We start from the raw sequence: 27,318 nt of genomic DNA on the forward strand, positions 1-27,318 counted from the left end.
GACAAGAACTCGTTGAAGCCACCGGGCTCTGAGCACCGCGAACGATAAATGGTGTATATAAATAGCTTGCCGTTAGCAATCCGAAGAACGTACGCTCTGTCGCCGAGTGGTTTCGCACCGCGCGCTGCGGAGCGAGGGGTCGTAGGTTCAACTCTTGGCAACGCAACTTTTTCTTCTAGTTTTTTCATTTGCCATCTGTTACAGTATATTCTACAACGTCATATCCATGACGGAAATAAGTGAGTGGAGCCGTGGTGGACCCCGGCATAAAACACTTTCGTGTTAAAAAAAGAAATGGGTATTGTCGTAGAGCTGAATGCAACTAACTGAGACACTGCACACCACGGGTCACCACCCTGTTCGACTAAGCTTCTTGGCGCAGCGCTTTGTTTTACAAGGCACGTGAGCGCAAAGCACCTGCTCGTGAATGGGTGAATGTTGACCTTGTCTCTTTAGGATACGTCAATTTTCAACTGTTTAGTTGCGCATTACGACTCAGGTGTAATGCCAAAGACGCCTGTATTTTGCCTACTTTTTTAGGCAAGTAAGTGTGAAACTATATATCATTGCCGTGCCTGAGGTTCTCAGTGCAGTGATCAATTAATGTTATTTGCTTTTAGCTTTCTTATCTTTAACGTTTTACATCCCGAGGTATATTTTCGAAAAATCATTTTCAAAATGTCAATTCCTTTTTGTGCTTGATTATTTGTGATTGACTCGGAATATGATTATATAGTATAGGTCGCCGCCTGAGAGGCCCCCCTCCCTCCAATCGAGGGAGACTTTAAGCCCTGAACATACGTGTGTGTGTGTATACCATTTGCGCCTATCTTTAGCGTCATTTCTTAACGTCTCGCTCAGTGCAAAAAATTGCGTCACAGTCACCTTCCCGCCTCATGCTTCGCATCACATCGATTCCCACGGTACGTGGGATCTGCCGAATTTTTTAGGAGCGGAGCTGCTTATAGCATCACCCGGTCGGTCGTCGCTCCATCCGGCGTGTCCCCGCCGTCGCGTCTCCCGTATCATTCAATAGATGGCGCTGTCCCATAGAGATGCATGCAAACTGCATTTGGGTGACGATATACTAGATGGCGCTGTCCCACAGATAGAAATAAATGAATAAAAAAATAAAAAATAATAAAAAGGAAAAAAAAGAAAAAAACATAAAAATAAAGAAATTTAAAAAATAAAAAAAATAAATAAATAATGAAACAATAAAAATAAGAAATAAAAAATAAAAAAACAAAAAAGGAGAAAAAGCGAAAAAAGGAAATATAATCAAAGCGGCGTATCGCTTTGAATACTGCTGGGCGAAACCACTGAACATTTCAGGGTGTAACCATGATTGCTTCAGGAGCTTCACCCAAGCTCTTCTGAATTCATTCACCCGCGGATATGCTGTAATTTTTTTTATTGCTTTTCAGAACCACTACACTGATCACCTTCATATTATGTGTTTATGCCGCTTTACTGCCCTAGATCCCTGACAGTCAAGCCACATTTATACATGGTGACTTGTGTTATCGATGACTCGTATATTAGTGGTCTGTGGGCTATATTTGGCCTTTGCGCCAAGGAGCACCCAGGCGTCATCCATTCATCACTATGACTCACGCTGGAGGGCTGGTCTTGTTGGATGTGCGTTTTGGCTAGAATGAGTGAGGGGAGCGTCATGGACCAAAAGAAAGCTTTAAAATTCTCACCTATCGCGCCACGCTCACCGATAGCACCTATTATCCCGCCGCACTGTTGTCAATTTTCACAGGAGCCTGAGCGGTACCCAACGCTGTTGCGTCGCTACACTCCGTGGAGCCTTTGGAGCGTTGCCGAGATAGATGGCCTGCTGGACAGCACTGTGAACAGTCCCGAAGACAGGGCACTAGTACGGAGTGTGCTTGCATCATTCACCAAACTGGAGCCACAGCTACGTTCTTTGCCGATGGGTAATAAATCTTGCTCTGATCTTTATTGTACCGAACTCCCACAACTGTTACCATCGCTCGGCGCAGGCTGCGCCGCAATGTTTGGCAACTTCGCGATTCGTTTAGAATGTGCTGGTACGATTGCACACAAGGCACGAGTCGTCAAGTTGATTGTGGAGCTAAAGCGAGCACCAGCAATAACACTGGAATGATGGATCACTCATGCAGTGAAGACGACGCGTTCCGCCGACGATCAGATTGTCGAGGATTGACGAACGCGCTCGCCGCTATCGTATTGTAAGTGCTACTCGCATGTGAAATTATTGAAGAAGGCAAATTTTTTCGAGGGGCTCGTTTCTTTGTAAGACATAACCCAATGATTCCAACGGACAATGAAGCCAGGCAAATCATAGGGAACGTTAATTTTTGTCTTTTAAGTGTAGTGCAGTAATTGTGACGTTATTTGAAATCATATAAAGTGGACAAAAATCACCCCTACTGTCGGTGACACACGAGCCCAAAACCTTCGAATTATACGTCCGATGCTATGCTGATTGAGCTACGACGGAAGGCGATACTACGTCCACTTCGTTGGATGTTTCTGTGCGTGTAATCCCTGGGAGTGTAGAATGAACGAAAGAAGGGGAATTGTTCGAGGGGCGCGTTTCTTTTTTAGGCACAACCAAATGAATCCAACAGAAAGTTACGCCACCTTAATTCATTTCAATTTATGAAATAATTACAACAATAAATTTAAGAACTACACATAAGTTATGTCATGTTTGCCTTGGTGTAATTGTCTGTTGGATTCATTTGGTTGTTCTTAACAGAGAAACTGGCCCCTCAAACAATTCCCCTTCGTACTTTTACTGCATGCCCCTAAGTGGCATGCGAGGATGAGACGTGACGCCCTCTGGCAAAAAGTGGCCCACACTAGCTCCCTTGGCTACGAGTGGCGCTGGCTAACACTCTCAGCGATTAAACACACGAGCGGCTCCCAGCACGAGTGGCGTTGCAGTGTACTACTAAGGGAAGAAAGAGAAATAAAGGTGAAAGAGCGAGAAAGAGAAAGAAATAAAGAGAGAAAGAAAGAAATGCAACAGGTACAAAAACGTCACAGTATCGCCGCAAGGGCGAAGCAATGAATGCGATAGCAATAAATTGGAATGTCACACGAAGAACGAGAAGCAGCTCTATACTTGTAGCGGGCTGCTGAAGCACAAAGAAGGACGCCCGAAAAGAACGCACAGGCATGCACAGGGCAAGCGTGAACAACTCTCGCAGTTGTTACCTCTTTGTGCTTGAGTAACGCGCTGCAAGTGTCGACAGTGGAGAAGAAGAAGATGATGATGCTCCTGGGATGATGGCACCTACCCACTCAGGGGGATCGGTCAAGAGTCGGGCGGATCACAAAGTTTGAAAATTTTAAGTGCTAATGGAGAATTCAGATGCTCTTAGATACTCCTTTTTCTTTTAAACTGCTGCGCGTGGAGTGACCCCCTCCGTTTCCTCCCACACGGGGCGTCTGATGCAAGGAGTGCCCGGTGTTTTTTGTTTTCTTTTTCTCCCACATCGCGAGTGGGTACAGGAACGGGCACTTTGTCATGCGCTTCTCAAGGGCATTTTTCAAATTGGAAGAAAATTATCAGCATTGCGTGGTAGAAAACGCGCTCAAGCTCCTCTGAGATTTGTTTACCACCAGCGGTAAATGGTGTATATAAATAGCTCGCCGTTATTTTGCCGGGGCATGCATGGGACATGGCTGAGTGGTCTAATGCAGCGGGCTGGGAAGCGAGGGGCCGATGGTTCGAATCCCCGGTCGGGTGCCTCGGAAGTTTTTCTTTGTTTTTTCTTTGGGCCTTTTTATATATATATATATATATATATATATATATATATATATATATATATATATATATATACATACATATGCATATCCGGGATATGACGGCGACCGCAAAAATCAGCCAAGAGTGTCCACATAATTGCTACCACAATAAAAGCACCACGCCTGCGCGGAAATCGCAGCACAGTGGCAGCGAAAGCTGGAAGAGCGGCATTTCTAGAGCTCGTTATAAACTCTATTGTCACTATTAATAGAAGCACACTAGCAACGTACCCACTACGCCACAAATAATAATTTTTGTGAAGTTGGGAAGCATGCACAACATTATTTGTCATTCTGCGGAAAAGCGAGGTGCCATCTGTAAGGCATTATGTGTACATTGTTGATGCGACGCTTGATGACGATGAAGAAGTATGGCTGAGCCCTTTGTAATAGGCTGGAAGCCAAGTAGATAATCAAACTCTTTTTCTGTCAATGACAATGATGGCTGACTGACGCATGCACCTCCCATTCTTTTGATGTGGAATGCCTCTATCACCTCTCGAGTAATTTTGCATTTGTGTGCTTATCTACTTGGCACATGTACTGTAAAGTGATGCCTATGTTAGTAACTAGATTAGCGTTTTCTGCTGTTTGACACGCTGTTTTGCAGACGTTTTTCGTTGTTTTTCTTGTTGTTTTCTTCGATGTTCTTTCCAAATAAATTTTTTAGTTGCGAGTCAGCGCTCGTCCTGCGTGCTTGTTTATTCTTCGTCTACGTCTTTTAGCGCTGCTTATATAATGCATATGTACCAACTAGCCCAACTTTCTATCCTGCTGCTTTGTATTGTGAATAACATTTCCTCTTGTGTTTGTTTGTTACATGTCAAAAGCAGGCAATAAAGAAAAAAAAAACCGGCATGGCTCTGGGGTAGAATGCTGGGCTCCCACGCAGGCGCCCATGTTCGAACCTCGTTCCAACCTGGATATTTTCTCTTACTTCGTTTTTTTTTATTGGCGGCGGACACCGGCGGCGGCGGACAAGTATGGCGCCAAAAATGGCCCTTGTGATCTCATCACAGCTTTCGCTGTAAAAATAAAGAGAAACAAGGAAGGGTATGGCGCCAAAAATGGCCCTTGTGATCTCATCACAGCTTTCGCTGTAAAAATAAAGAGAAACAAGGAAGCCCGCCCAAGTCCGCTCTTCCTTCAGGCTTGGCACCACTAGTGCGAAACTGCCATGTATGTATGTATGTATGTATGTATGTATGTATGTATGTATGTATGTATGTATGTATGTATGTATGTATGTATGTATGTATGTATGTATGTATGTATGTATGTATGTATGTATGTATGTATGTATGTATGTATGTATGTATGTATGTATGTATGTATGTATCAGGGCTGGGCAAAGATACTTTGAAATTGTATCGCGATACGATACAAGATACTCGGGCAAGAAGTATTTGAGATACAGATACAAGATACAACAGTATTGAAAGTTGGGCTAGTTGGTACGGCAGCATGTTGGTGTACAGCGCGAGGAACGACGAAGACCGAAAGAACAGAAGGGACACGGACGAGCGCTGACTCGCAACTGAAAAGATTTATTGAAAACCACATGTACGTAAAAGCAGAAAACATACAACACTGCGCAGAAGCGTGAAAAAACCGATGGAAAGAGTAACAGCGAATCACCTAACGGCACACGTGCTGAGAAGATATGCGAGCTCCTTGTCCGTAAGAGACAACGATGCCTCACTTACGCATGCGTCACCCATTCGGTTGATGTGAAAGGCCTCTATCACTTCTCTAGGGGTCTGGGAACTATGCTTTGACAATATCTTTGCATCGGCAAAGACAGGTGTGCAGCCACACGTGTTGCAATGCGATGCCAGATGCGAAGCGTTAGGATTTTTTAGCGAATTTTTGTGCTCTCTTAAGCGCACATTGATGCATCGGCCGCTTTGGCCCACGTATGACCGCCCACATGTAAGTGGGATCTGATACACAATGCCGCTCTTGCAGGGCACAAATGAGGAAACATGCTTAATTCCACAGTCACTTCTGTCCTTGTCATTTCGCTCCATTTTCTTCCGAACCATGTTTCCTCATTTGTGCCCTGCAAGAGCGGCATTGTTTATCAGATCCCACTTACATGTGGGCGGTCATACGTGCGCCAAAGCGGCCGATGCATCAATGTGCGCTTAAGAGAGCACAAAAATTCGCTAAAAAATCCTAACGCTTCGCATCTGGCATCGCATTGCAACACGTGTGGCTGCACACCTGTCTTTGCCGATGCAAAGATATTGTCAAAACATAGTTCCCAGACCCCTAGAGAAGTGATAGAGGCCTTTCACATCAACCGAATGGGTGACGCATGCGTAAGTGAGGCATCGTTGTCTCTTACGGACAAGGAGCTCGCATATCTTCTCAGCACGTGTGCCGTTAGGTGATTCGCTGTTACTCTTTCCATCGGTTTTTTCACGCTTCTGCGCAGTGTTGTATGTTTTCTGCTTTTACGTACATGTGGTTTTCAATAAATCTTTTCAGTTGCGAGTCAACGCTCGTCCGTGTCCCTTCTGTTCTTTCGGTCTTCGTCGTTCCTCGCGCTGTACACCAACAAGATACAAGATACTCGCGGAATAATTGTATCCGATACGATACTCCCCAATTGTATCTTAAGATACTTCGATACATTTGCCAATTTTCTGTTATATATCAATATAATGAAGAAGCAAATGCCTATGTTTACATAGATATGTGTTTACTTGAAAATTTCTTAACTGCGACCAGCTTTGCTTAATTTTAACAAAATACCTGTTTGTATCATAAGATATATATGTAAACAAACTTTCTTGCTCAAGGCGCATTAGTTTCGTTTCTAAACGACTTATTGGGATTTGTTTAGCTGCTTAACATGACAGCTCTTTAACTGCTTCGCTGTAAGTTGTTTTTGCTTGACACTTCTGTAGTTTATTGGTGTCGCTGCTGTACTTGGCGACCAGCTAGCTGGTTACCATCTACTTGCAAGTGCCTTCGCACGATGGCGCAAATACCGCTGTGCAGTCTTACCTTGTCCGCAAGCGTATTGTTTTCGTAATCCCGCATCCACCGACAGGTGTACAGCAGCAACAACGTTGGTAGCGGTATTGTTTGTGACGCATCGTTTAAAGACGATGAACTACATAGTCGGCGCTCACAATTAGTTGAGGACATTATATTGCAGTGATTTTTTTCATATTTTACTTATCTGCTAGCGTAAGGCGTTCGTTAGCAACATATTCACTAACCTGCAATCTTTTACCATTTGTTCTCCGGGAGAACCTGAGCCGCCAGGAAACCTCTCAGACGTATTCTAGCGGCACAAAACGCCGCAGGTTATCACTGCTATTCACACTATAGCCACTTCTAACTCTGTTTACATGCGGATTTGTAACAATAAGAATACTAAAAAGGAAAACGAATATATTTAAGTCAAATAGCAAGGTGGTTCCGTATTAAACAATCAAAGTGAATAAGTATACACGGTGTTTCACTTATGTTACACCCAATATTAAAAAAAAAAACAAGTGGTTAACTGCCGCTGAAGGAAACCAAAGGTATTTGGTTTGCCGTCATATGGCACTTGTTATGGTATGTTTTGTACTAAGCTTAACTAGTTAATTAAATAAGGTAAATTATGAGACACTGCGACATTTTTAATATTCACTTTAGGGGCAACTGCGCTTCGACACATCGTAGAGCGAATTTAAAAACGACCGACCCATTTTTTTGGCAGCGTACATACTGCGTGGTGAATGTTTTCGGGATTTGAGAGAAATCCCGCGAAATATGAAATAAAACCACGTTCGCAGACAGTTAAAAAATAAGAATAAAGCAGAGAACGTATTTTAGCAGCAGGTTACAAGAGACATATTACAATTAACAGATGGACGAAAAGCTATGCAGAGGACTAGGTAATGTATGGGACGTGAACGGAAGACAGCAAAGAAAGCACTTGTGCTAACAATTAAGCTATCATTAAAAGAACTTTTCGAATAATTTAGCAGGAAGAACAAAGACACAGTACGTCAAAATATTTCCTGTTACGTAAATGCTTGTTCTATTGCATCTAACGTCAGCACCGATAGTGGGACGGTTGTTAGAATCTCCTCTGCATGTAGGTCGATCGGATCGTACTATGCAAGTCAAGCTTGCACCCACAAGATCTTTCAAATCGCTGATGTGTGAAAGGTGCGAGACGCAAAGCAGCCCCATTCTTGCATTCGTGAGACATTGCGACGAAGCATCCCGCAAGCAAACTGTTAGCAAACATCACGCAAGCCCAAACTATTACTTCCATAGTCACTTAATGGTGTCACGCTTCGCACAGCAACTCAGTATAAATATTTAAGGCTTTTAATACCATCTGACCTCAAGTGGACTGCGCATGTGGATCAGGTGACGAATAAGGCAATGAACAAGTTGTTTTTTTCTAAAACGGACGCTACGTTACGTTACCAGAGATACGAAGCGCTTATTTTACATTACTTCTATAAGACCGATGCTGGAAAATGCGAATATAGTGTGGTTCCCTTCAACAAATACTGACATAGCTATGCTCGAGAGCGTGCAGCGCAAGGCGGTAAGATTAATCTTTAACCGCTATAAGCGAACGGATCTCCCTTCCGAGCTTCTGCACCTAGGAGAGTTACCTACGCTCCACGATAGAGCAAAAATACATCGGTTGAAGTTTTTTTTTACCAATTGTTGAATGGCCACTTTAAAACTAATGCCTCCTCCGCCTTCACTGTTATAAAAGAAGAAGGGAGTTTAAGTGCGCCAAAAACACGACCTGATCTTCAAAGAATATTTATGCCATAACAATACCTACCGTTTTTCATTTTTCCCTCGCGTAATAAGAGAATGGAATGCGCTTGACTCAGCTACTGTAGCACAGCCAACACTTCAAAAATTTCTAGAAAGTGTTGAAAATCTCATGTCGGTGCTCCCAAGTTCTATTTGCTAACCTACTTGCGTACGGGTGAAAGCATTTAGACTAACGTTTTATTTTATCTTGTTCATCTTTTGGTTTTGTAGGCAATGTATTGCTATGCTTGTATGTTGTATACATTAGTGATTCCCATGATCGTGACGCTTGCACGTGATGATGTCATTACTCTTGTGTGTGTTGTATTCTTATGTACTCTTCTTGTATTGTCATAGTAGGACCTTGCTTGTATAATGTTTGTATCTTTTCAACTTCTGTAATAACCGTCAAGGAGGGTTGACAGTGTTCTGTAAATAAAGTAAAATAAAAATAAGGCAAACTTCGATAGCGACAGTATAGCGGCATCAGAATTTGTGCGAATGACGCCGCACTCATTGGAGTACGCAGCAGAGTGCAGGGTCTATGAACAAGTGTCATGGCATCAACACAACGAAAAAGAAGAAAACACATCTAGAAAAAAAGGTAGGCTGCGCGTAGACGTTCGTACGCTTGTTTTTGTCGCGATGGCTCGAGCGCCATCACGTGACTCTGCTCCACCAATAGGGACGCTTAAACATCATCGCCTGTGCTCGCTGGAGCGCTCTGGCGGAAATATACAAGAATGTTACTGTCGTTAGTTTTATTCAGGTGGCTTAGTGGCAGCAACATCAGCTTTAGAACCGGAATTTATTGTTTCGCACGGTGTTTCTATAGCAGTATCTTGTATCTTAAGATACACGATGCATTATTGAATGTATCGGAAATACAGATACAGATACTCGTTTTGCAACACGTATCGCGATACAGATACAAGATACCCAAAGAGTATCTAAGATAGTATCGAAGATACATGTATCTTCGATACTGCCCAGCACTGGTATGTATGTATGTATGTATGTATGTATGTATGTATGTATGTATGTATGTATGTATGTATGTATGTATGTATGTATGTATGCATGCATGTATGTATGTATGTATGTATGTATGTATGTATGTATGTATGTATGTATGTATGTATGTATGTATGTATGTATGTATGTATGCGTGTTTGGGTATTGAACAGTGACGGATGCAGTATTAATAACTCTTCTGCGCAGCCGTTCTGCACGGCGACTTGAACGAGCACAACGTGCTGACGCGCCCGAAGGGCGACAACGAGAATAACGACGATGACGAAGTGTATGCCGTGCTGGACTGGGGCGACGTCCATGGTGGAGCCCGCGTGATGGACCTGGCCGTGCTGCTGACGTACGTGCTGATGGCGCCCTCCTCCGGCCATCGATCTCCCGAGGAGAACGCCGGACTCGCACTCGCCGGATATCTACAGCACGTGCCCGATGAGACGGCGACCATGCCCCTGTTAAAGGCTAGCCTTCTCACCTGAATGCACCTTACTTGTCTTGTTCACTTTCGCAGTGGTAATTAGTACTTACCGACAAGTTGCAACTCATGTGTAAAAACTTATCCCTTACATGCTCATCGAAGATAGCATGTGCTTTCGGAGCTGTCGGCACGACAGCTTATTGGTGGCACGAGTGCCGAGTAACACTCTTTGCTATTTTTCCAGACCACCCTGTCAAGCACACATGCGAGTTGTCCGAAAGCCTTCATAAAAAATTTAGAAAGTCTACATAAAAGAGATGAAATGGGTCAAGCTAAGGGTTGTGTATGACAGAGTGGGCATTAATGTCTGTCGTAAATCAAAATTTGAGCCATGTACGTAATGAAAATTAGTATACACAGCAATTAATACAAGCGCTTCGCCAAGCAGGTACGAAACTGATGGTTATGGTTCGAGTGAAGAGATAATATAAGGCAAAAGCCTTACATGCCTCATCAACCAAAAAAAGTGACCACCGGCGTGAACACAAACAATGCTGAAATCACTTGATCAGAGGCTACGGCTTGATGAAGCGACAGATCGCCAAAATTTGTAACGTCGTTATGACGCCATCGTGACATCGCTATGACGTCACATAAATGACGTCACTTGATGACGTCATCACACGCAACCATCGCATGGCCAAAGCTGTGCCAATCCTGGCAGCAGTGCGAAACCACGCTAGGTGTAGGAAGCATTTTAACACGAAAGTGCTTTTTGCTGGGGCCCACCAAGACTTCACTGAGATCATTTCCGTCACGGATGCGGCGTCGATAACTTGCACACAAACAGACGACAAAGAATGATAACAGAAGGAAAAGGTTGTTATGTAGCGAAGAGAAATGGATGACCTCGAAGAGGAATGGAAGAGGAATGGATGAATTTGGATCACCTCGGAGTCGAACCTACGACTTCGATGTCCGCGACGACGGGATTCGGACTCCTCAACACCTGCGCCATCGACGCTCATACACGGGTGTGTCCAGATAAGATCGAACACGAGGTCCCGGTCACCATTCCCGATTCTGATGAAATTTACTGTAGGCCTAGGCATTACACCCAGAACAATGGTTTCGCAGTTAGTTTTGCGAAAAAAAATTTTGTTCGCCTGAAAAAAAAATACAAATTTTGGCCGCAAAAAACGCTTTTCCGGCAATTTCGCGTTTTCTGAATTTTGAGCACACCTAGGGAAAAAACGGTGCACTTCTTCGTCACAATATTTATTCCCCTTAAAGAACAAGTGAAATGCAATCTTATGAGTCTATTATTTTCCTTGCTTGTCGAAGCACTTTTGAAGAAAAAAATCACAAACTTGGCAAATCGCACAAAATACCTGTATTTCAGGAATTTATTGCTGCAAGCAAGTTAAAGTGAAGATAATAAAAATCGGTACATATTAACTTTCATACTTTCGCTCTCTTTTAAAATAATTTGCGTGGTTTTGTCGCGCTCCGTTTTACTTCATAATTGGGCTGAAACGTAAGTGATTTACCAAAAACGCCGAACTTTGAAAATGATTTTCTCAAAAAGGCCATTTTTAATTTTTTTAAAAATCCCTCTGATTGAAGTCAAGGACGTCATCTACCATTGTGCAGAAAAAAACGTTGCATTATTTTGGTTGCTAACAAGTTATAGTGCGTCAAATGAGACCATGCCAGCCTAGCGGCCGCGTCGTTCGTTATGGGCTGAAACTCGGATATAAGTTGCCCAAAATACTTGTACGTGACATAATCGCAAATCAGCAGCTCCACACCAACAAATGCGCAGCCCGGTGTCAAGGTTCAGCAAGCTTTCTCTCGGGATCAGCCGCTTGACAAACCCGCAGCAGCGGCCGCTCGATGCTGCGGGCACTGACATTACATGAGTGCCTCTTCGACTGCGGATGAGCTCCGCTTGCGCGCCAAACTACGCTCAGAGGACAAACGAGAGAAGGAATGCATCACTGTGAAAGTTAAAGGCCGTTAAGTGCCAACAAATGTCATAGTATGCAATGAAAACTCTGCCGGCAATTTCCCAGTGAGCGCCTCCAGTAGTGCGCTCATGTGTTGCTTTCTCTCTTCTGAAGCCCTAAAGATAATTAGATTCATTCTATGAGCAACATATGACACAAAAGAAAGCCATTGACATCTAAAGAAAGCTGTCATACGTGCTTCCGATGGTCGAGCAACTGAAACTGCAGTTGTTCATCTCGTGCCAGAACTCTTGTGTCAGCCGGCTGTGAAAAGAAGTGTGTCCAAGTCCTTTACTTCATTAAAAAACCGCTTTTAGAATACTGTGTTGTTGTGCGTCCGCAGATAGAATATTCAACGCAAGTCGAGCGTTTATCACGATATTATGCGGCTTCGGGCATAACAGCAGGGAAAAAAATACATCCGTGCTGTATTGAAGGCGCTCACTGGGAAATTGCCGGCAGAGTTTTCGTTGCATACTATGACATTTGTTGGCACTTAACGGCCTTTAACTTTCACAGTGATGCATTCCTTCTCTCGTTTCTCCTCTGAGCGTAGTTGGGCCCGCAAGCGGAGCTCATCCGCAGTCGAAGCGGCACTCATGTAATGTGAGTGCCCGCAGTATCGAGCGGCCGCTGCTGCGGGTTTGTCAAGCGGCTGATTCCAAGACAAAGCTTGCTGAACCATGACACCGGGCTGCGTATTTGTTGGTGTGGAGCTGCTGATTTGTGATTATGTCACGTACAAGTATTTTTAGCAACTTATATCCGAGTTTCAGCCCATAACGAACGACGCAGCCGCTAGGCTGGCATGGTCTCATTTGACGCACTATAACTTGTTAGCAACCAAAATAATGCAACGTTTTTTTCTGCACAATGGTAGATGACGTCCTTGACTTCAATTAGAAGGATTTTTAAAAAAATTAAAAATGGCCTTTTTGAGAAAATCATTTTCAAAGTTCGGCGTTTTTGGTAAATTACTTACGTTTCAGCCCAATTATCAAGTAAAACGGAGCGCGGCAAAACCACGCAAATTATTTTAAAAAAGAGCGAAAGTATAAAAGTTAATATGTACCGATTTTTATTATCTTCACTTTAACTTGCTTGCAGCAATAAATTCCTGAAATACAGGTATTTTGTGCGATTTGCCAAGTTTGTGATTTTTTTCTTCAAAAGTGCTTCGACAAGCAAGGAAAATAATAGACTCATAAGATTGTATTTCACTTGTTCTTTAAGAGGAATAAATATTGTGACGAAGAAGTGCACCGTTTTTTCCCTAGGTGCGCTCAAAATTCAGAAATCGCGAAATTGGCGGAAAAGCGTTTTTTGCGGCCAAAATTTGTATATTTTTTTTCAGGCGAACAAAATTTTTTTTCGCAAAACTAACTGCGAAACCATTGTTCTGGGTGTAATGCCTAGACCTACAGTAAATTTCATCAGAATCGATAATGGTGATCGGGACCTCGTGTTCGATCTTATCTGGACACACCCACACGACCCTTTACAAACGCGCTTTATATCTTTTACGTATTCTCCCTTTCATAGTGACCTTGTTGGCGTGGGGCAGTGTCGCAGTCTTGGAGAGCTGAAGTGAAGTACTGCATCATGACACTAACTAGCATCGACAGGACGCGCTTCGGTAGCCTCAGCGCTAGCGCGCCTTGATTGCAGCGTTCCTTCGTTCAACGCTGGCATCGAGGCTACTTACTCAGCGCCGCGGAGGCTGGCTCCCCGATTTCTACTCCATTTCGTTGCAACACCGTTTTAGTGAGCGCTTTGTTGCAGTGAGACACGTCAGCGAGCAGCGGGATGCCTTCGCGTGTTCACGACTCAAGCTACGAGCTCTGCCTCTCGCGTTCCTGAAGCTCTGTGCAGAAGTGCAGGTTACCCACTTGCTGGAGAGCGCACACATTGCCGTTTCTCTCCTGAAATAACGACGCTTTCAATGAGAGCATATCGAGTACTACTGATTTTGTGCTTGTTGATGCCATATTTGCGCGGGATTCACCATACGCCGTGTCTGCGTTAACTACTTCAGCTGCCACAAAGGTTCAAATCGTGATCATTGACGTTAGTCGTCGGGATGGAGATGTACCATGAGGTGATAAGGGAACCAGCGCTGGAGTTTCCACGGCGCGGGCAGCGTCGCCCTGGCGGTCAAAGCGCGCATATCTGAACCGCTCCCGTGGACGAGAGCGGTGACATGAAGAGGCGATGCGGCCTCGGTTCGCCGAAACAAAGCAAAAGGAGGCTGGCGGTTCTGTTGCATATTCAAATGTCATAATACGTAGGAATGAAGGAGGACGTGTCCTTCTACGTTTTTTTCTTCTAAACCGTATGAATAAGAACGGAGGCGGTGTTGCACCCAGGCAGCCAGGCGAGCAGAGTATGTTCTGCTCTTGCTCTCCTGTCTAGTGGTGCCGGGCTGGTTTCTAAAGTGAATTTCGCGGGTCTGCTAGATTTATCCAATATTGAAGACGGCCAGCAGTGGAAACCCGGGCCAAACAGCAAAATTTACCCGACGTTTTCTTGGGAATAAAACGAGCATATTAAGCCGCATACGGCACATGTAACAATTTTTTCATCTGACCACCACCACCAAGCCCCTTCTGATGCCACCGCGTGAAGCGAATGTTACGATAGGCAAGTAGTCTGCATTAGTTGCTAACGGTTACGTAGAAGGAAAGCTGCCTTGTCTACGAGATGCGTGCGGGGGCACGTTCGCCTAAGCCGCTGAACTGCTATAAAAAATCACACCATCTCCGCTAAAGGGGACTACGAGGAGATGCGAAGCAGCGTTTCGGCATGTCGATCCCGCGTTTCAGAGGGGAAATGGATAGGGGGAGGAGAGAGGGAAGGGGAGAGGGGAGGGGAAGTGGAGAGGGAAACGTGGTAGAGGGGAAGGGGAGAGGAGAGAGGAAGTGGGAGAGGAGGTGTGTGGAGAGGGTTCGCGCATGCGCAGTAGGGGTGGTCACGCCGCACACCACCACCGGATTGAACTCCGCCATAAGATGCTTCGCATCTAAAATACGCACGCGATGCATACTGGATGCTGAGATGCCTCCGTTTAACTTAATATGCGCTGCAGACGGTGTTCTTGTGACGAATAAAGCAGCAGACTCCTCGAAGCTTAGCTTTGTGGTGTAAGGTTATGCGATAAAGCTTCCTTCTGCACTGGCTGCCGTGGCGAAGTGACATCGGAATTTATGCCTCGCTATAAGAAGTGTCAGATGTCTTGTATTTTTACTCGTCGTCTAATTCGCCTAATGTACTGTAATGTACATTAGGCGAATGTACATGTCACGCACATGTAATGTACATGTAATGTAATGAATGTAATGTACATGTAACTAATGTACTGTCTTAGTTTTTTTCGCTTGCCTGTGTCTACTTAGAATTAAGGTGTTTGATGAACATCGATAATTTTTGGGGTTTTACGTGCGAAACAAGGTATGATTATGAGGCATGCCGTAGTGTGGGACCCAGAATTAATTTTGACCGCTTAGGGTTCTTTTATGTGCACATAAATCTAAGAACAGGGGTGTTCTTTGTATGTTGGCCCCCATCGAAATGCGGCCGCCTGGCCGGAAATCTGTCCCGCGCCCTCGAGCAGAGCAGTGCGACACAATACGTGCTATGCTTACGACGGTGGTGTGCTTGGGCAACGTCCACGTGCATACATACCGCGGCAGGGAAAAATTGACGCAGCTATACTCCTGGCCTCTAGTTCTTTCTTTTTACTGCAAAAGTGGGCAGCGTGGCATCGGTGCAGCGAATACTTAATGAAGGCTTTTCAGCCCGCACTAGCTTGACGCAAATCCTAGCACGCAGCCAGAAAATGATCGCGAGAGAGTCGTCATGACGGCACAGCACTGTCTCTTCGACGCTGTATGGACACACATAGTCCGCTTTGCAGAGCTTCTCTTCGTTTTCGAGTGCTGTCCTGTGAAAGTAGCCTTCAGACAAAGTTATCTTTTTTTAAAACTGTAGTGCAGTATTACTGGCGCAATGGCTTCTGGAGCTGTCTGTGTCAAAGACAAGCACGGGAACGGCGCACGCGGGTACGCCCACCGCGGTACACTGCGGCCGATCGTCTGCGCGAGCGGCTGAGTTATGGCGCGGCTCGCCGCCAGGCGCCCTTTCTCGGCGCGCCATCTATGCAACGCTGATCTCCGATAACCGCCAAACACCGGCATATATTGTGCAAGCTCTCATTTATCAATGTACAATGAACATTGAACTACTTTTGCAAAGACACGTTTCACTTTCAGGTTGTACCGATTCCTATGACGGAGAGATCAACCACGCTTTTTATTTGTTTTCGGGGAAGGGTGAGGGGGCGGAATGATGAACACAACGACTGAGAATAGGAAGAAGATGGATTACAGTTAATCGCAAGTTTACCAACGCAGTCAGTGTGAGTGCCACTCTCAGGCCACGAAAGTAGTATTGACAGGAATTTTAAATATTTTTCGGATTGTTGCTCTAAATGAAGACGCTGGTGTCGAGAAACCTAAAAAGCGTATTGTGGTGCCTGGGAATCCATCGAATGTATTTTGAACACCGCTGCCTTAAAAACACTTTTTAGTTTCGATATCGAGAAGGTGGCTTCTCGATATTGGCGATATGGCAATATGGCGATATCGGAGACGTGGCATCGCGTGTGACGTACGGGGGGGCAGCAACTGGCGACGTACTAGAGCATATCGGTCATCTGCTCGTGGTGCAGGTAAACAACGATGAGTGAATTATCGTCCAGCTACCCCGACAGTGATTTCTGCGATTGAGGCTGCATGTAGGACGTAGAGTTCGCAAACTCAGTGGAACTCTGTTGACTCGTCGGGATAATGTCCATTGCGGTAGGGCTGGCTTGCAGATGCTCAGCGACGAAACCCTTAAAATCAAAGTAAAATATTTTATACGTGTTGTGTGACTCCGTTGTGTGGAGAGTATTAACACTGCATACCAAGGAAACAAAAAAATGTCCTTTTTACGAAGTCTCAGAGTAATGTCAGTACTCCTTTATTAGGGTCGCATTATTTGTTTATTTATTTATTTATTCATTAAAAATGTCACAGTTTCACCGCAAGGGCGAAGCAGTAAATGCGATAGCAACAAATTATAGTGTTACACGAAGTGAGGCTGGCAGCTAACTGTTTTGTATTCGATCTCGCGTAACTACAAAACGATGGTGTAAGAAAAATCACACCATCTCCCGCTAAAGGGGACCATGAGGCGATGCGAAGCAGTGTTTCGGCATGTAGAGCCCGCGTTTCAGAGGTGGAGTGGTGAGGGGGAAAGGGGGATGGAGAGGGGGAGGGGAAAGGGGAAGGGAAAGGGGAGGAGGAAAGAGGAGGGGTAGGGGAGAGGTGTGGTGGAGAGGGGAAAGGGAAGGTGGGAAGGAAAGGGGAGAGGTGACGTGGAGAGGGAAAGGGGAGAGAGGGAGTGGAGAGGGGAAGTGGAGAAGGTTTGCGCATGCGCTGTAAGGGTGGTCACGCCGTACACCACCACTACCAGCGGATTGAACTCCGCTATAGGATGCTTCACATCTAAAATACGGCCGCTCCAGGGAGCGATGCTCTCCGCATAGTCACTTCGCGTTGAGAGCGCTGCACGTGGAAGGGTATACCAGCCGCCTGTCCCACTGTGATGACTTTCGAGATAGCGCGCGCGCCAGCGACCGTGCCATTAGATTGAAAGTTCAGAGTTGCTCCTCGCGCGACACTCTCCCCCCCTCACGTCTTCACGTCTTTTAAGGCTCGTTAAAAACGGGCGGGGCATTTCCTGTCTGATTCGACGGCAGGCCTCCCGAGCGGAGTGATGTTATCGCACGCACCCTCCGAGCGACGGCAAGGGCCGGCTCGTTTGAACTATGCTTCGGCCGCGTTCGTCGCCCCCGCTCGCGCGCTTTTACCCGCGGTAGAACATACAATTCGCGGGGGGATCTTATCAACTTCGACTTCATACCGGAAGGACATGACGGCGACGACGACGGCAAAAACCCGTCGAGACTGTCCATATAATTGCTGTCGCCATAATAATGGAGCTGGCTGCTAGGTGACATAAAGCTATAGAAGAGAGGTTGACCCCTCGTGACCACAAAAAGTTGAAACGAACTGCACAAGGTGACTTGCTAGTAAAACATGAAGCGATATTTAGCGCAAAGTACAAGGGCGAGAAGGGAGGACACAACACGAGCGCTAACTTTCAACGAAATGGTTCACTGAGACCGAAGCACGAATATATACAATGGTGATGCGCCCACTCTGCACCAGATGTAATGCGCACAGAAGTGCATTTTTCCTATCACACTGTTTTATTGCGATAGCAATTATATGGACACTCTCGGCTGATTTTTGCCGTCGCCGTCGGCGCCATCATGCACCGTGTATATATATATATATATATATATGTGACACATGAAGCCATGGCAGGAGAAGCCGACGAGGAAGAAGTGCGCGTGAAATGGAAAAAAAGTATGGCGTATGAGCCACGGCCCGTCTCTCATTCATAGCGTCACACAAGTCGACAGGATGAAGACCTGGCAGCCACTTCATCAGCCGCACATCATCCACGAGCAGTAACAAGACGTCCTGACCACACATGAACTGGCGAAGCACGTCATAGCTGCACACAACGACTATCACCATGGCAGCATCATCGACAGACCTTGCCATCCCACAGTACGCCGGATCAGCGGACGATGGAGCCGTAGAGGACTGGTTCAACCTCTTCGAACGCCACGCTACCGCTGCGTCATGGACGGAACGGGACATGGTCGCCAACTTTAACGACTACGTCACCGGTGAGGCATTCCGATTTTACCTCACGCACATCTTCCAAAACAATGAATCATGGAACAAAATAAGAGAAGAAATGATCACCCGATTTAGAGACTACAGTGAAGATTCGTCTGTAATCCACCATCTAGAGAAATCTCAACTCAGCCATCGCAGTCCACGTGCTTTTCCAACGAAAACACATAGCCGTCCATCAGGCTTTTCTTCTGCACAAGAATTGGCACCTTCTACCTCTTCACTGCACCATAGGCCACGAGGCGTAATTGCACATCCCGATACAGCTGATTCGTCGTTTCGCATACGTGACGCACCACCTGGCATTACATCAAGTGGCTCAACTGTTCTTCATAACGATTACCACATGCCTCACAAGGTCGCTGCGTTCACGATAAACGAGCTGACGCATCGGGAAAATACACAATCACGCCAGGACCAGTCCAAGATGTGTCTTTCGCCACAAGGGTGTATTTTAACAGTTCCACAGTCTCACCAAAACTCGCAAATGGAACCTAGTCAAGCCATGTTTGCTGTGCTATCAGCTTCCAGTGATCACCCACCAGAGAGTCGAAGCCATGCGGAAGTTTCGGATTCACCAGATCCTGCGCATTGCCAACTGCCAGAAGCATCTATAATGAACGGCATTTCAGAACCATCTGGGGAGCTTTCTGATCATTCTGCCACACTACTTTCATCACCAGATAAGCCTTGCAGCAGAGCGCCGAGTGCCAACTGTCTACCGATCACATCAACGTGCAAAGAAAACCAGACTCGTGCTCCTACGAGAGGCCCACGTCGCCAACTTTCGCAACAAAAGCAGCAGTGTCAACAAAAGCCACTCCAAGAATCTCATAGACTACAACGGCTACTCGAACAAGAACAACGACGAACTGAAACTACATCTAAAGAACACTTGCGGCATAAAGAAGTTCACCAAAAGAGACACCAACGAAACCGACAACAATTTCAACATCTGAGACACCTCAGCATTAAGGAGCGTCATCAAGGATGCTTTCCGCGCCACAGATCAAGACAACTGCGACAAAACCACAGGCAACGACGAAAGAAGCAAGAAATCACCCCATGTTCTCGTCAAGAACACAGACATCGCTCCATCAGCTTCGGTCAACGGACACGCAAACGAGAGTCAAACAGCGTGTGCAAGCCACGACAAAGACCCCAACGCCTACGACATCTGACCTGCCAATGCTACAAAGTCTCCCAGCCGTTTTCGTTTTTCACGGGAGCTCAAGCCGTGTATTCCTCAGCATGCAGGCGCCGGGGAACCCTATGTCATCTGCTGTGCAACAGCCAGCCACGCCCACCAGAGCTGTGCTGGACATCACCGGACTGCTGAACCGTGTTCTAAAGTACTGGCGAGGTCATTGAACTCATTAGGGACATGGAACTATTGGCCTGATTTTCTCGTATAAGACTCCTCGTTCACTTTTGTTAGTACCTCGCGCACACTTTCGGGGGGAGGGGGAATCGTGTGACACATGAAGCCATGGCAGGAGAAGCCGACGAGGAAGAAGTGCGCGTGAAATGGAAAAAAAGTATGGCGTATGAGCCACGGCCCGTCTCTCATTCATAACGTCACATATATATATATATATATATATATATATATATATATATATATATAAGAGCCACAAAGAAAAATAATTGATAAAAGCTTTCCGACGCGCGGAATCGAACGGGTGACCTCCCGCTTTCCAGCGCGTGGAGTTAGACGGTTAGGCCACCAACAGCACCGTCTTCCAGCCTGCTAACGGCGAGCTATTTATATACACCACTCACATCAGCATGCTTTCTTAGTTACCACATAGATGGCGCGATGTGCACGCGTGACGCGCTTTAAAGATCGTCGCCCCGTTGCTGCGAAGGCCTTTGCTCTTCGGCCTGGAGGGCGTGGTCGCGTTCGTGCGCTTATCTCGAGGAAAGAAGGGGGCGGCTGGCGGGGGGGAGGGAGCGGGGGGTTGTATGTCTTGTGCTTTCCCCGAGATGTCCGCGATGAAGTCACAGAGCGTATGAGGGTCACTTCGCTCGCTGCAGCGGGCGCGTTTGCGAAAGGAGCGCGCTGTTCAAACAGAAATAAGTAACAACTGGGACAGTTATTTCGCGCTCGTCCTGTGTGTACCTGTTCGTTCGTTTCGTGCGTCCTGCTTTATGTTTGAGCAGTGCGCTTCAAGTGACGAGCTGTGACGCATGATAGCTCACGCTCGTCCTGTGCGCGTTCTTTTCATGCGTCCTTTGGGCTCGAGAGACGCGCTGGCAATTTCGAGCTGCTTTCCGTTCTTCGCGTTACGTTCCAATTTATTAGATGCGAAGTATCTTAAGGTCGAGCTCAATCCGGCGGCGGTGGTGGTGGTGGTGTGCGGCGTGACCACCCTTACTGCGCATGCGCATACCCTCTCCACACACCTCCTCTCCACTCACCCTCTCCCCCTACCCCTCTCCACCTTCCCTCTCCCTTTCCCCTTCCTACTTTCCCTCTCCACTTTCCCTCTCCCCTCCCCCTTTCCACTCTTCCTCTGAAACGCGGGCTAGACATGCCGAAATTCTGTCCTGCGCAACGCCGCGATGAGCTCGCGTCCCGTCCCCTTCTCTCTCCTCTCCTACGCTGCCCCCCTCTCGCCCGCCTGTCGACCGCGTTCCCCGCTCGCCCTGTGAAAATTAACGGCCAGGCTAGATGGAAGATACGACGCGCGTAGCGTCCCTCTTCGCGTTCCACGACGGGAGGTCGGTAGCATGCCCAACGAACGCCAACGGAACGCGATCGTGCAAGTGCTCCGGCTTCGCGCCGCCTCATGGTCCCCTTTAGCGGGAGATGGTGTAATTTTGCTATCGCATTCATTGCTTCGCCGTTGCGGCGAAACTGTGGCTTTTTTTTACAAGATATGCGAATCAAATCACAAACTAATGCACGTTCAAAAATCCTATATTGTATCCAAAAGGGACAAGAACAGCATGCTTAACAATCGCTACCCAGCTTTTGTCATTTTGGCGGCTTCAACTATTAATATGGTTAACTCATCACGGTTTGACGATAACAACTTGGTGTTCTAAAAAAACAGGGCGCACCCACAAGCTCTGCAACGCATCGCGAGCCATCCATCGTTTTCTTTCTTTACAAGGTTGCAGTGCTCTCGTAAACGCTCATTCACACAGTCTGTCCGACTTAGTGCTTTCCACATGAAAGGGAAATCTGGTACACTGCCGCCTCTCTGCCGTCCACGTCCTGTGCCTTATCTTGCAAGCACGAGCCTTCTGCTTGCATGGGGCGCAGAAAACAACCTGCACATTAGCAGGCGATGCCACCCATTTTATGTTATGGGGGATTTTGTGTAAGTACGGCACAATAGCTATCCTTTTTCGAGCGACATCAGGGTTGGAACGACGATGTTGATCAGCGTGGCGGTGTTTCTTTATCACGCCATCGGCTACTGACATTTGGACGTACAAGCTTCTGAAAGACGGGAGGACTGCTTCCAGAGACTGTCCATCACACAGTGCTCACATGATTTGCTAATAGCACTATCTAGGCAGTGTCCAGTGATGCTTCTTTTAACGAGCTTGGTGTGGGCTGAGCTGAACGGCAAAACTGAGTATTGCCTCGTGGTTCATACTGCCAGCAAGTACGGTTATCAAGGAACGTGAACTTCATATGAAGAAAAGGAAGCTTTCCGTCATTAGAAGGCAGTTCATGCGTTATTGAGAAAGGGTCCTGGATACTGTCGAAACAAATTTAGTACGTTTGCAATTGGCGGTTTGGAGTGAACTCGGTCGCGTTTAAACATGCTAGCCGCAACATGGGCTAAAGCTGGCTAGTGATACATCTTTCACGCAAAGAGAACCTTTGAGCGTGCAGAAAGTTGAAAGACATTAATGCGGTGGGACAGAGAGCAGTGTCTGAAGAAAACTTTCTTTGCATTTTGGCTTGATGGTTTATTTAACACATGTGGTCATGCCACCTAAACCTTGCTCTGATTACGCAGACGCTGGTGGCTTCCCGGCTGTGCCAATCCGTGGTAAAAGGATTGGAGGCATTTCAACAGAATCCCGACAACAAGTACGTGCTGGAGACGCAGGAGAGTGGGTGGCGCTGCCTGCGCAGGCTTTGGGACACTCCGAACGAGCAGCTGCTGGACACGTGGAAACGCGTCATCGACGGAACCCGGTGAACAAGAATCGTGGAGCTATGTCGGCATCAAGCAGGCACACCTCGCATTGAAAGCAGCGCTGCCATACGCAGTGTGTGAGAAGTCGTAGCTATGATACACTCGATTTCTCCAGTTCAAAGACGTCGCTTGTTTTGTGTAACATCTATAAAAGGTTGTTTTTCCACTGGCCTCCTCATCACTTCCGAAATCTCACAGATAGATTTCATATTTCATATCTGATCGATGACTGCTGCACCTGACCCATTTACTTCCTCAGTTTTGAAGCAAAATGTGTCGTCGCCTTCGATTACGGGGAAATATAGCATGAGAGGAAGGAAGAATCGCACCAGGCGTCAAAACGTCAATTGTACAACCCGTGGGATAGTTTAAATGGCCACCCATTAAAAAATTGGACCATCTCCCCGAAGGGAATGCTGATGGGATGCGAAGCAGCAGCGTTGCGCATGGGTGGCGTCACGGGTTGAACGGCGCTAACGCGGGTGCTGCGGTGAGCGCTGGAAGATTCGCTTGAAGCGAAACTAGGCGTAGTGTTTAGTGGTGTAAACGTTTGTTTGAAACGCAGACACGGGAGGCGAGCGGGCGTTGGAGCCGGCAGCTGCGGCGCTCCGGCGGGTGAGGGAGAGAGTGACGTACTCGCGCACCTGCGAGGGAAACGTGCGAGGGGTGCGTGACGTCAACGCCCAGCTGCGGCGTGACCTTTGGCACCGCTCCAACACCTGCGCCGAGGGAAGCGCGTTGCCTCGCGTTTGTGCGGACGGACGGACAGCGTTACACAGGCTAGTGAAAGAGCTGCTACGCATCTAAAAGCGCTGAGGCATAATAATCATCATCAGCAGCAATGACATCAACAAAGTGTGCAGCGGCGCCGGTGCGCGTGTTACCTTACAGGGCCACTAAACCACCAACAGACGCTCGCCTGCTCCTTTTCGTGCCTTTGCTCTGTCGACAACAGCCGCCGTGACGTCACCTGTATGATTAGGTGACGTCGCGAGCAAGAGACGCTGTCAGTGGGCAAACAAGAGCCTGTTTTCTGCTAGCAGATGCGCGCGCTTCTTGCGTTTCCATCTCGGACGCTGAGGAAGGGCGCTCGGAGAGGTGGATAGACGAGCCGACGAACGCAGCCTAGCGAAGGAAAGAGCGAAACGAGAAAAAGCACGTGCAACTCCGCCAGCGTTCGCTGTAGCCCATTCAGTCACGGTGTGTACATATGTACACATCAACTTCGAAGTCGCATCACGTACCGCGTGTTTCTTCAAATGACCTGAAACTTAGTGTGCACATTCGTGCAGGCTTCCTGAGTGGACAACTAGCGCTCACTTACGTTCATTATGCTGTATATTGCTGCAGATGATCACTTTGCTAGAGACACTACCATGTTCGACGATCGTTCGACGTGCGACGTTCCAGGACCAATGTCAAGAGTATTTTTTTTCTTCGCTCGAAAAGCATACAACCAAAAAACAAACTGTGCATGCATTTTGGGCCTAATAGTTCATTCCTTTTATGCAAGTATTGAAGCTGACTGATTGCAGAATAATTAGATATTTAATTACACGTTAATTAGCATTAATTACTGTAACTCCACAAAACAACACATTCATTCATTTTATTTCTTGGAATGTAATACTGAGTGCCTTGAAATCATGCCATCGAAATTTGATGCATTTGCAGACAGTGCATCATAATTCGTGACTGAAAGGGGTAGTCTCGTGCACTACTGCGACGCCACAACTAAATTTCGACCTCTGGGTGGTTTAGGGGCCCTTTACGGACGCGTAGTGGGTGTTGCGCGAACACGGAAAAGGAACAAATGTGGCGTATCGCAACTGTACTTGCAGTAGGCATTCTAGTATAGCTTGAAACGGCCATTGCCACGCACGCAGACATTTCTTATGGAATGGTTGAGGTGTCCACCGACAAGCAAAGCCAAGCTAGCGATTGAAAAGGCGATGCGAATGGGGCCCGATTACGCTACGCGAAGCTAAAGCGTCTTCCAAGGTTTCTTTTTTTCTTTTGTTTTATGGCAAAGCAGCAATCAGCAAGCTTTCGCGATGGTAAAAATGGTAAAAACGCGGGTAATACTGGAAATAATTATTTGAAGATAAAATATGCCGCATAGGAGCCGCACAATTCTTGGTGGCGTACGTTGAAGAAATGAGCTACATATTATAAAGCACAGAGTACTACATCAATTAAAAGCACGCAGACGAAAAAGTGGTAGCGAAAATAAAAGCACTTTTTAAAATGTGAGTACACGAGCCTAAACGTGAAGTTAAAAAAAAAAAGCACGCATCAGGCTTGCATGGGAGCTGCGCCTAATTAACTGCAGCAATCTGCATTTTTATTCTTTTGTGAGGTGGTTTCTTCTCTTCCTTTCAATGCTTGTTTTCAGGCTCGGCTTTCGGTTTTCCAAGCAGCAGTTCCACAACGGCGCTAAACGCAATTCCGGATAGACCACCTAACAGAGAGCGGTGCCGGCGGTCTATCGCGATGCGTTTCTCATGCTCAGGAAGCTCTGGCTGTTGCGTCTTTACAATACGCACTCTTTTTATATCTGTTTATCCGTATTGGCTGTTCGCTGTTTGTTTCTGGCATCGACCGCGTGATTCGACTTCTGTGGAGGGATTAGCAGCCTTTTTAGAGTCGGGTACGTCGTGAAACTGTGGCCAGTGGCTTTGCCACCCTGGAGAACTGTTTGTCAACGCACTTCAAGTGGCCAGGGCCTTGGTTCAACTGGAGGCATCAGGATGCTTGTTTTCTGACCTGAGAGGGGTAGCAGACTTTGCTGGCGCAGCGGTGGCCGTGGCTGGGGCGGGTGAACCTCGTCATTGACCCTGTTCTTGTGTATCTGCTTTTGCTCTTTCGTGGCACTGCGGTTCTTCAGCTTGATCACATATAGCGGCTATTGCTGCTTGAGAACTTCTGAGCATTTGTTCGGTCTTCAGCTGCTGTGCTTCGCCGACCTGGTTCTGTCGGAGATTTTCCAGCCGCTCTTTCACCTGCGTGACGTCTGCGCCGCCACATTGCGGTGTCGACTGCAACTGCACGAATCGAGAAGTGTCCAACTCCGCTGTCTGTACCTCGGCGTCTGACGTTTCTTGCACAGCTTGTAGACAGATGGTGAACCTCTTAGGTTTTTAAAATGATCGTAATGCGTGTCTGACTCGATAAAGTTTGTGTATGGACCCAAATAAAGTTTGCATCATCATCATCATGAAGTAGAAATGGGCGTCAGAAAAATGTCACGTGAGCAGATCGCGCGAGGCGTCTCTTTTGCTCTGACAATTTTAATATCGAAATAAAAATCAGGGACTAGACATGAAGCCACAGACTCATTATGAAAAGATTCCCTTCTGACGAAAGTCAAATACCTTTTACTGGACATCAAGCTCACGCAGTTCAAGTTACGATGAGTTTTTACGTGTTGCACAGCAGAAATTGTTGCCTTATGCCTTATTTTCATTTATCAAAGGCGCCATCGCACGGGGCAACAGGCGGGAACTTTTGCTTGCTGTTCGATATCGCAGGCAGCTTGTATCCGGGTGTCTGAAAATAAAGATAGAGTTGACACGATACAACAACCTGCCAATTGGTCACGTAGTGTCCTTAATGTAGGTCTAAAGTCGAACAAGATGGTGTGCAGGCCACCCCAGGTTCGAGATTAGCGAGAGGAAAACTTAGACACGTAAATTCTATGTGCGGTGTTTGTAATTTATGGTGTTTTGAATAATGCGACTTACGATAGCCGTGTTCGCGTGCACTGGGGTATGCCGCTGGATGGCTTGTTGGTTCATGGAGTTTGACATCCCAAAGCGAGTTGTAGTCAATTGTCACGTGGTCATGACGTGCCGCTCGCTTGCGTTGTCGCGCCAGTACTGCGCCCCGGCAAGAGCAAACTCGGCGGGCAGGCCCGAGCCTTGCCGTAGGCTTATCAATCAAACTACTTGACACGCAAGTTCGAGTTAAAGATCGTTGATTCTGAGAAGGCCCCAGTTCAACACGTGCTTGTCATAGTGCCGGTGTGACTGTCAAGCGTTTAATTCGGTGGACGCTGAGTAGCAGCTGCTTTGCACATAAGAAGTTGTGGGCGCGTTGGCTGTGCGACGACACAGCCCACGGTAGACGCCTGGCGCGTCGAGACGCTAAAAACGATGTCTGACTGGCTTTCAAATGCGCATTGAGAGCGAATCTATCTATCTATCTATCTATCTATCTATCTATCTATCTATCTATCTATCTATCTATCTATCTATCTATCTATCTATCTATCTATCTATCTA

General features: G+C 46.6%; 2 protein-coding genes across 2 annotated transcripts in view; one reads left to right on the forward strand and one right to left on the reverse strand.

Moving 5' to 3' along the window:
* LOC119395684 (hydroxylysine kinase) overlaps positions 1-23,177 on the forward strand; it is a 75,862-nt gene extending 52,685 nt beyond the window's left edge. The window contains exons 6-8 of the mRNA XM_049416478.1: positions 1,769-1,946; positions 9,826-10,094; positions 22,838-23,177. Of these exons, the coding sequence (XP_049272435.1) occupies positions 1,769-1,946; positions 9,826-10,094; positions 22,838-23,038 (648 nt within the window). The 3' untranslated portion in view covers positions 23,039-23,177. The remainder of the gene's footprint in view (positions 1-1,768; positions 1,947-9,825; positions 10,095-22,837) is intronic.
* A 3,221-nt stretch (positions 23,178-26,398) lies between these two features.
* LOC119395686 (uncharacterized) overlaps positions 26,399-27,318 on the reverse strand; it is a 299,084-nt gene continuing 298,164 nt past the window's right edge. Inside the window, exon 12 of the mRNA XM_037662688.2 lies at positions 26,399-26,584. The gene's annotated coding sequence lies outside the window, so the exon portion shown is untranslated. The remainder of the gene's footprint in view (positions 26,585-27,318) is intronic.

The sequence above is a fragment of the Rhipicephalus sanguineus genome, chromosome 6, assembly GCF_013339695.2.
Source record: "Rhipicephalus sanguineus isolate Rsan-2018 chromosome 6, BIME_Rsan_1.4, whole genome shotgun sequence".
Taxonomy (NCBI): domain Eukaryota; kingdom Metazoa; phylum Arthropoda; class Arachnida; order Ixodida; family Ixodidae; genus Rhipicephalus; species Rhipicephalus sanguineus.